The 10,205-nt window shown below is 36.9% G+C and overlaps 1 protein-coding gene across 1 annotated transcript; it reads left to right on the top strand.

The window, feature by feature from the left end:
* Positions 1-1,759: 1,759 nt before the first annotated feature.
* Positions 1,760-6,206, top strand: LOC103321068 (glutamine synthetase nodule isozyme-like). Its single transcript, XM_008222823.3, has 12 exons — positions 1,760-1,937; positions 2,041-2,080; positions 2,220-2,323; positions 2,533-2,581; positions 2,688-2,794; positions 4,550-4,637; positions 4,769-4,897; positions 5,004-5,078; positions 5,185-5,276; positions 5,415-5,574; positions 5,712-5,772; positions 5,851-6,206. The coding sequence occupies exons 1-12, from the start codon at positions 1,864-1,866 to the stop codon at positions 5,940-5,942; spliced, it is 1,071 nt and encodes a 356-aa protein (XP_008221045.2). The 5' UTR covers positions 1,760-1,863; the 3' UTR covers positions 5,943-6,206.
* Positions 6,207-10,205: the final 3,999 nt, after the last annotated feature.

Genomic DNA, 10,205 nt, shown 5'->3' with positions numbered 1-10,205 from the left:
TATAAGTCCAACAAGGTCTACATAACACGTCTTGAGAATTTGGTCTCAATCGAGTTGTCGGATCACTCACGATCGAGTTGTCGGATCACTCACGATCGCGCAATCAGACGTCGACTTAGTATTTAACCATAAAATTATTGATTCGGAGTATCCGGGACACCGATTCTCGATCAACTAGTTTCTACACGATCCTAAAGATATGAGGAACGACATATTAGAAAATGGGACCGATCGAACGGTCCGAACCTATTGAACCCAGATATCGCCTAATAGGTATCTAATTGCTAATCCGACCATACCGTCGATGAATATGTCTACGAATGGTTTGAATTGGGCATGCCGCATGTCTACAAACTCTTGTCGTTGAGCTCTACGCAAGTTGCAACGGTGCCACTCAATCCCCAAAATCCTTCTCGAACAAAAGGTGACTAAAGTGCCCATGCACTCAAGTGCAAAAATGTCATTTCACAATAAATAATTTATTGAACAATCATTTTTTTAGGAGGGTGTTACATCTTACCACTGTGGATACTCTTAGTTTTCCAAGGGACGATGAGGACTTCACTTTTCTCTCTTTTTCCATGTGTCAGGCAATCATTTTATTTCCCATTCCTAATACCCATTTCTTATGAACTAAACGCGGCCTTAGTGAAAAACACTTAAAAAAATCATAATATACATTAGTATATAGTCTAATTAGTAAATTTGTGTGTAATGTACGTATGTGTGTATTAGGAAAAAAAAAAAACTCTTCATATGTTTCTTAATTACACACGTATATAGCATTTTTCATGTGCAATACATACGTTTCCAATACTTTTCAATAATACACGTATTATATAATTCTTTTCCTCAATATTCAAACAAATGGTAAAAATTTCAACTGCAAAAAATGTAGAAATACAATCATTTAAGGAATTTGTATTAAAAGAATACTAGCCTCTCCTCACGCGCTTCCGGGCTTGCGAGATTATTTTTTAAATTTTTTTAAATTTATTTTACAATTAAAAAAGATAATGGGTTGTTGTGTTTCATAAAAATAGGATCAATTATCTGATTTTCCTTTTAATGTTAATTTTTTTAAATATGAAAAGTGTGAATTTATCATATTATAATCATTTAATTAATAATTTCAATTATTAATATTTGCATTAACTAATGACATTTTTTGGTATTTTGAATGTTTTACTATTCTCTACCTTTTGCATTATTAATAGACTAGCTTCTCCGCACGCACTTTGAGAGACTTTTTTTTAAAATTTAAATTTATTTTAGAATTAAAAAAGATAATGGGTAGTTGTGTTCCATAAAAATAAGATTCATTGTCTGATTTTTCTTTTATTTTTTTAATATAAAAAAGTGTGAATTTATCAAATTATCCTCATTTAACTAATAATTTCAATTCTTAATGTTTGCATTAACTAATGATATTTTCTGGTATTTTAAATGTTTTACTATTCTATGCTTTTTACTCTCTACATGACTATAAAGGGGCCAATAGATAAAAGAAGAATATTAACATAATGAAAGATTCATTTACAAATTAAAACCGGAATTAGGCATGTGTGGGTTGATCCATAATTAAATATTCTCAAGTATCTTGGGGATTCCGCAATCCTTTATTTGGTTACAATGCGTATCCTCGGAAGTTTCTCCCTGACGAAATTATCCTTCCATATTTGCTCCCTTTTTTATATTTTTATTTATTTATCTGGAAAATGAATTAATTATCAGGTGGTAGACTTTGTCACCTACTTAAACGCCCAAACCAAAACCCCCCATTTTTCTCCATATCTCTCTCGCATTTGCCTTTCTCTGTTCCATTCCCAATTTCTCAGCCCGCCCATCGTCATCATCACCATCATGTCTCTCCTCTCTGATCTCATCAATCTCAATCTCTCTGATTCCACTGAGAAGATCATCGCTGAATACATATGGTAGCTACCTCTTCTCTCGCTTTTTATTTTGAAGTAACAAAATGTTATCATCCGGTAGATTATTAACGTACGCACTGTGTGACCGTGTCTGTTTTCGTTATAGGATTGGTGGATCTGGTTTGGACTTGAGAAGCAAAGCAAGGGTACGGCCTTCTTCTTCACTCTTGCACCTTTCTTTCTTTTTTATTTTTTTATTTTTTGTGCTTGGATCCTTTGATTAAATTGAATTTGTATTAAAATCAAATTAAATGATTGGTGGATGAATTTATATATATTAAACAGACTCTGCCCGGACCGGTGACGGACCCAGCAAAACTCCCCAAGTGGAACTACGACGGTTCAAGCACCGACCAAGCCCCAGGAGACGACAGTGAAGTCATCTTGTAGTATGTATATAAATATATTTATATATCTGTATATCACTTTCAATCGCAGTCACCACCACCATCTCCCACTTCCTTCATTTATTATGATGATCATCCTGATCAACGGCCATGATCAAAAGCATTTTTCTATATAATCCATTGAATTTGTGAGTTTCTTTCCTAAAAATATAAAAATAAAAATTTATTTGGATTTTTTTTGGCTGGTTCAGTCCCCAGGCTATTTTCAAGGACCCATTCAGAAGAGGAAAGAACATCCTGGTAAACATTTGCATCTGATCCCCAGGCTGGCTTTATGAATTCGAGTATATCTCATAATATAAAAAGAAGTCGAGGGGTAATATTGTCTTTTTTGGAATTGAAATAGGTGATATGCGATGCGTACACACCGGCTGGGGTGCCAATCCCCACCAACAAGAGATTCAATGCTGCCAAGATATTCAGTCACCCCGACGTTATTGCCGAGGAGCCTTGGTACTACCATCTCCTACTTTAATTTTAATATTATAGCGTATTAATTCATTAACTAATTAATTGTTATATACTGCAAAATTGGTATTGAGGTTTGTTTTCTACAAGGGAAATGCTAGTAACTTTCTCTTTAACCTTCTCCCTTTTTTACTTGACATGTGTCATTCTCTTTACACTTAAAACAATGTCATTAATATATTTTACAAGCTAACTTTTGCTTTCCAAATTTACCCTTATTAAATGTATTCAATTTATTCAAAAAAAAATCACAACTTTCTTACCATCTTATTAATTTTTTTTCTAACGTCAATTATTTAAAAGAAGAAGAAAATATATGCTTTTAAGAGGAAATATCCCCTCCCTTTTTTTTTAAACACAAAGTGTTTAGATTTTTTTATTATTTAAAAAGTTCTTTGGGTTTTAAGAAAAACAGACATTTCCTCTTTTTTGAAAAAAGCAGACATTTTCTTTAAAAAAAAATTGACGTTAAAAAAAAAAAAAAGATGGTAATAAAGTTGTGAATTTTTTTTGGATAAATTGAATACATTTAATAAGGGTAAATTTGGAAAACAAAAGTTAACTTGTAAAATATATTAATGACATTGTTTTAAGTGTAAGGAGAATGACACATGTCAAGCAAAGAAGGAGAAGGTTAAAGAGAAGGTTGCTAGCATTCCCCTTTCTACAATCATCCACCCTGACCCTACGGAATTAAATTGCTCATGTATAGGAATTAAAATTTATTTTTTTGGGTGACAATGATGTGGTGTATCCTTAATGTTATTCTAATTTAGCAACTACTGGTGGGAATCACAAATATGCCATTTTTAGGGGTTAGGTGATCGTGGGGGTGGGCCAATTTCTAGGGGTACAAGATCGATACAAAACAAGTGTGACCATTATGGTTGCTGCCTATTATGGAAAATATTTAAGGAGGTGCTCCTACATTCCTGTCAATAATAGGATGGCATGTGCGCATAAGTTTTTCTTTTTGATGAATTATTTTTGCTTATATGTCAAATTGAAAAAGAAGTAAGGAAGCAAACAATATCCTTAAGTTATTGCAGGTTTTGATGGTTTTAAATTATCAAGTGTGGGTAGGTGGGTTAGGTGGTAATCATGTGCAAATTTTTTACAGAATAGATTGGCCTAGGATTAGATAAGGTCAAAGCAAATACCTTAAATTGATAATAAAGGATGGATTATAATAGTCTTAAAGATATAATGCGATGGGCTCCATCATTTTGACTTGTTCTTGCCAGCACTTTTGTCACTGTTGACTGACTTTAACAAGGCATTACCCTTTATTAAAGTGAATTAATTATTATGACTGTCTCACGCCCGTTGTATTGTAATCATCATATTAGAAAATGTATGTCGGGAAGGGACCAGCTTAATTTTTTGGATTAGTTTTGTAAATCCTAAATAATCACTTGGGTTGGATCGACCCATCCAATCCAGGCTGTAGTTGTTGAAAAGCATGAGCCGGACCAAGAAAGTGCCGAAACACAAACGCCCAATATAACAAAAGCAACCTTTTTTTTTGGTTACTCGGAATCGAGTTTCATTTATACCAAAGTGAACTCAGAAAATGAGTTCAACCAAATTGCAACACAAATACAATCATTTGTCCAAATGTGACACAAACACAATCATTATACTCACAAAAGGTATAATAAATAAGAACTATTTGTTTTGGGTAGAAAAGATAGTAACATTGCAGCAAAACCTTTACTGTGAAGTTTCATGATTGCTTAGGTATGGCATTGAGCAAGAGTACACTCTTCTTCAGAAGGATACTAAATGGCCTCTTGGATGGCCAGTGGGTGGCTTCCCAGGTCCACAGGTACTTAATTTGCTCTCAATCTGATTGCCATCAACAGCTTCTTACAAATTTTATGCCTTAATATATTATAATTATGCTTGAAAAGAAGTTTCCTAAACATAGCAGCAACTTTGTTTCTTGTATCCATGCAGGGACCCTACTATTGTGGTGCCGGGGCTGACAAGGCCTTTGGTCGTGATATTGTGGATTCACACTACAAGGCCTGTCTCTATGCAGGAATCAATGTCAGTGGAATCAATGCTGAAGTTATGCCAGGCCAGGTTATTTATATGCTCAATGCTTTTACCTTTGGTTGCTATTGCGAATTTCAGCATAAAACGTGGTGTTGTAACTTCTAATCTGTCCTGGTTTGCTGTTGCCCAACAGTGGGAGTTTCAAGTTGGCCCTACAGTTGGTATTGCTGCTGGAGATCAACTATGGGCTGCTAGATACATCCTTGAGGTAAACAAACCACATATACACATTACAGATCTATCTGCTCTGCTCTTTTGTATATAATATGGAAGGGCTTTGTGTTAATAATATGTTGATCTGCTTGACAAAACAGAGAATCACAGAAATTGCAGGAGTTGTTCTTTCGTTGGACCCAAAACCAATCCAGGGTGACTGGAATGGTGCTGGCGCTCACACTAACTACAGGTAGGGTTCCTTCAATCTTCAATTCAAATTGGATTGGAATGTAATTTTACATCACATGACATGTGATGATGAGCCCTCTAAGTAAAGAGCATGTCAAGTGTGCGAATAATTGTCATTGACTATTGTTATTCCTTTCAGTACCAAGTCAATGAGAAATGATGGCGGAATTGATGTGATCAAGAAGGCGATTGATAAACTGAGTTTGTGCCACAAGGAGCACATTGCTGCATATGGAAAAGGCAATGAGAGGAGATTGACTGGTCGCCATGAGACTGCTGACATCCACACTTTCTCTTGGGTAAGCTAAATATATAGTTATAAAACATTCATGTCACATTGCTAAGATCAACATTTCTTCTTGTGTTTTTGTTGAAATCATGTTTTACTTTTAATCTTTTTAAATTCAGCACTCAAGTTTGCATTGTAAAATCACAGGGCGTGGCAAACAGGGGAGCCTCCGTCCGTGTTGGTCGTGATACCGAAAAAGCTGGGAAAGGTATGTCTGACTGAGTGTCTTCGCCACCTACAGTCAACCTGGACATATTTGTTTAATCTGTGGTTCCACAAATTTCAGGATATTTTGAGGACCGAAGGCCGGCGTCCAACATGGATCCATACGTAGTGACTTCCATGATCGCTGAAACCACCATTCTCTCCAAGTCTTAGAGATGGAGTTGGCAGTTGGGGGAGGAAAGCTCTATCCATTGCAAATAACTCTTTATGAGTCTCTCTCTACTTCATTTGCCTGCTTTCGGTTGATTGGTTGCTGTTCTAACGATTGTATAATCGTTGATTTGTCCAATTTCTAGTTTTGTTGTCTAAAAATCTGTAATAAAAAGGTATTAGCTATAGCCTCTTTTTTTCTTTTCTGTTTTACAAGAATTTAAACTCAAAAGTACTATGAATGAAATGATGATGTTTATAAATTAATTTTTGTCGCTTTTGATGACAATGACATTGAATCCATGTCATTTTGTTTTTAGGATATTTTTATTTGAAGTTATTAAGAGAGAGAGAGAGAGAGAGAGAAAAGTAAAGAAAAGGCAAGAAGATACTATCTTCTTTAACAATTTGTTTCTAGTCTTCTTTTTCTTAGAGCATCTATAAGGGGCTATTTAAACCACTTTCTTAAACAAATTTTAGGGAGAAATTGAGAATATACAATTACAACTATACTCTTTTTTTACCTCTTAAAATAAGAAGATCTCTAGGAGCTTCTAAATTTGAGGAGAGAGAAAAATAATTCTTAGTGTCTCACTATAATTTAATGTTGCTTTGTTTTATACATAATTTAAACTTTTAATTAATACTAATTATTTTTTTTATAAAGACATGTCAATCATATTGAATTGAAAAATAACTATAATATTTATGACTTTTTAAACTACGGAGTATAATTGGAATTCAAATTTTATAGAGACCTGCCAAAATAACTTTGGTGTGTTTTTAACTAAATTTTAACTACAAAATAGAGATATTTAGTCATATACCCATTCTTAGCACTAATAATATAAATAAATCATACACTATTTAATTTCTATAAACAAACCCAAAAAGAAACCAAAAAATGATAGTTGCCCTTATTGAATTGAATTTTGATTATTAAATTATTTTGATGTTCTATTGAGCTCAAAGCCTTTTTATTATATTGTGTTGAGGCCCAAAATATTCACGGTTCGGCCCAAATAAATTCTCGGCCCAATGTGATGCTTTACCAAGAAGAAACCCGATTTGGACATGCGAAAGTTCATCATATGCGCTTGCACACATGCCACGCCAAACGACACGCCACGCTAAGCAAGGAATTATCATTCCGCACCTAATCACGCCACAAGCCTAGGTGGGCCCAAGCCACTCAAAAAACTCGGGGCTTGCTTGAGTGGGTTGTGGCATGGATGGTGATAAATCAACATGAGACCCATTGATGGACCGAGAAATGGAAAGTCTCGGGTTGCTTGGGAGCCTCGAGACTCAGCCCATTTCTTAAGCCCAAACATATGGGTAAGCACAAAAGAGAAAAGCAGCCCAAAGGCCCAAGCAAAATAACCTAACCAAGAAATAACCCAACCAAAAAAATAACCCCAATCAAGAGGCCCAATGTTTCATAAAAAGCCCATTTGCTTAGAAAGCCATCTTGACCCTTAGAAAAACCCAAAATAGCCCACAAGAGCTTCAGCTCTTTTGAAAAACAGAGAACACGTGAAGGAGGAGGTTGGCAGACTCATCAAGCAAAGCTGCTGGGAGCAAGTTCCAAGCCAGAGACGCCCAAAGAACTAAGGAATGCTGGCTGCACTGTCAAAAGCACCCTTGGACCAAGATATATTTTCACTTCTTTTCCTTCATCGATTCACCAAGGAAGAGGAAAGGAAAGAAGAAAAACAAAGAAACCAAGAATGGAAGCTCCCACTGCAAGGGAAAGGAGGATGTTGAGCCCCAAATCCCCTGAATTCATGAAAATAGACAAAAGCAATCTTTGCCAAGAAGGGGAGGTCAGAGAAGGGGAGGAGAAAGGAAGAAAAGCTTAGCCAAAGTAAGTAGAAGCTAGGGTTTCTTGAAAAATGGTGATTTCCGGCAGCTATAAATTGAGCCTTCCCCTACCCAACAAAAACAACTCACAACCTGCAGAGAGCAAGCTTTTCTCTCTATCTTGCAAAACTCAGACTCGTGCACTGTTCATCTTCTTCTCCAATTTGTTTTTCTGGCAGCTGAAGAACTCGCCTTTCTTTTCCTCTTTCCCTAGTCGAATTCCTCACAAAACACCTCATTCCTTACTTAAACACTTTCTTTTCTCATAAACCAAGCCTAATTTCTCTCTTAGTGCTAAACCCATGTTGATTTTGCTCCCATGCCACATGCCACTCATGCTGAGCTGAAAAGACTATCTGTAAGCATGCCAAAACTATCTGCAAGTTACCATTATTCTCGTTGGTGAAGATAACCAAAATACTTCCTAAGGCTCTACTGCATTTTCGAGGTATTTTGGGGCTTAATTTTCGAACTCAGGCTCAAGGGGCAATTTCTTCCATTTTACCCTTTACAGGCCGTAGTAGCGGAAGAAAAAGCCCTACATAAATTGGCGACTCTGCTGGGATTAAGCCACTATCTGCACCAATGCCTCCAAAGAAGAAGACCAGAAGCAGTAAACCGGAGGAAATAAAGAGATAAGAGCATTCCCTCTTTCTTTTTCTTTTTCCTTTCGTTGGCTATCTACTTTGTAGAATAAACATAATATAGATTACTCACATGCTCCCTTTGCTTGTGTCTTAGATCTCTGTTCTCAAGCAAAACAAGATCTTGTAAGAGGCATGGGGGCTTCATTTGGTCAACAAGATAATCAAGAGACAGCTGTCGTAACCTCTCATAAGAGCCGCAAATCACTCTATGATTAGTTGGGTTATGATTCGCATGCAAATCAGCAGTTGTGGCTCTGTTAAATATTTCTACAGAGTATGGCAGCCTAGTACAACACATGCAAAATACATGCCAACATAAGCCACAAGCTTTCATGCTATTGCAAGTCATGCACGCTCCTTGGCCCTTTCATACTTGGGGGCTTAATTTGATGGGGGTATTTATTAATGCAAAATGGCTCAAAACCTTACTACTGTGTTGCTTTTGCACCTATCCTTTTGTTTTTGGCTTTTCAAATTTATTTCAAAGATGAACTCCTTTTGTGTTTTCACCATATGCTTTCACAACTTTGGTAGAATGCACCACCATTATTGCATGCCAAGGTGTAAAATGATATTTGCAATGAGTATGAAGTATTTTGGAAAAATGAAAATGCCTTAAGAATTCTTTCCTTGCTTTTACCTCCTTCTATTTTGCAAAACATGCTCTAAAAAAAAAAAAAAAAAGACAAGCAAACTTTTCTTTACAAAAGCACGCCACTTAGCAGTAAGACATGCCAAGCAAAGTCACTTGGATGGGGTCCGGGGCCATCAACAAGCAGCATGCCTAAGCAAAATAATATGGGGCATGCATTCTTGAGCTGCTGGAACAACAAAACCATTGTCCCCTTTTTGATAAGCAATCGGAACATGCAAAACATCTGGGAATTTTACAAAGACCATGCATATACTAGTCTGCCCCTTTTAGGGTATGACAAGAGGGTGTTTTTCAGGCCTAGTGGTCAGACAAAATTTTGGCAGCATATACCTTGTTTTTAAGGATATCCAACCTGCCAGAGAATCTCCAGCAGTTCATAAAAACAAATTTTGCCAACCAAGCAATATATATATATATATATATATATAAGACATGCAGATTACAACATGCCTCAAGCATTCAGAAATTAATACAAGCTCCAGTGATTCAACACTACGTTACAAAGTCATAATGACATGGCCGTTAGAGTGTCCAAAAGAGAAAAAAAAAACTACAGTCAAAGCAAAACTACACATGCTAAAGACCCATGCAGCCTATAGTCTCAAAGGAAACAGAACCATGCGATGATTTCATGCTATGAGTAACACCACCATCAAAGAAGGCTTTGAACGCCATGAAGGAATTGTCCCAATCTCGCCAAAACATGCTTTTCTCCGATAAATGCCCCACGGAGGTGGAAACATCACCGTCCTTATGGTTGTCATTAATAATCTCACCACGAGGCGGATCACTGGAAGCTGTGGAGAGGTGCCGCTTGTGTCGGATGTGCTTAGGAAATGAGGACTAGGAGGCAGACCGCTGAAACTATGGAGAGGTGCCGCAGCTATGTCGGGTGTGCCTGTGCAAGGAGAAGTTGGAGGCTTTGCGGGAAGTCTGCGAGGAAGTGCGGCAGCTATGTCGGGTGTGCCAGCAAGGAGAAGTTGGAGGCAGACTGGAAACTATGGAGAGGTGCCGCAGCTATGTCGGGTGTGCCTGTGCAAGGAGAAGTTGGAGGCGCGGAAGTCGCGAGGAGGTGCCAGCAGTATCAGTGTCCCAAGGGGA

The sequence above is a fragment of the Prunus mume genome, linkage group LG2 (genome assembly GCF_029339155.1).
Source record: "Prunus mume cultivar Tortuosa linkage group LG2, ASM2933915v1, whole genome shotgun sequence".
NCBI classification, from domain to species: domain Eukaryota; kingdom Viridiplantae; phylum Streptophyta; class Magnoliopsida; order Rosales; family Rosaceae; genus Prunus; species Prunus mume.
This window is presented reverse-complemented; position numbering and strand designations above follow the sequence as displayed.

Excerpts from the sequence above, each read along its gene's own strand:
- LOC103321068 (XM_008222823.3), top strand. The coding sequence starts at position 1,864 with ATGTCTCTCCTCTCTGATCTCATCAATCTCAATCTCTCTGATTCCACT. Across the intron at positions 2,795-4,549 it reads GTTATTGCCGAGGAGCCTTG|GTATGGCATTGAGCAAGAGT; the intron begins GTACTACCATCT and ends ATGATTGCTTAG. Across the intron at positions 5,773-5,850 it reads TACCGAAAAAGCTGGGAAAG|GATATTTTGAGGACCGAAGG; the intron begins GTATGTCTGACT and ends CACAAATTTCAG.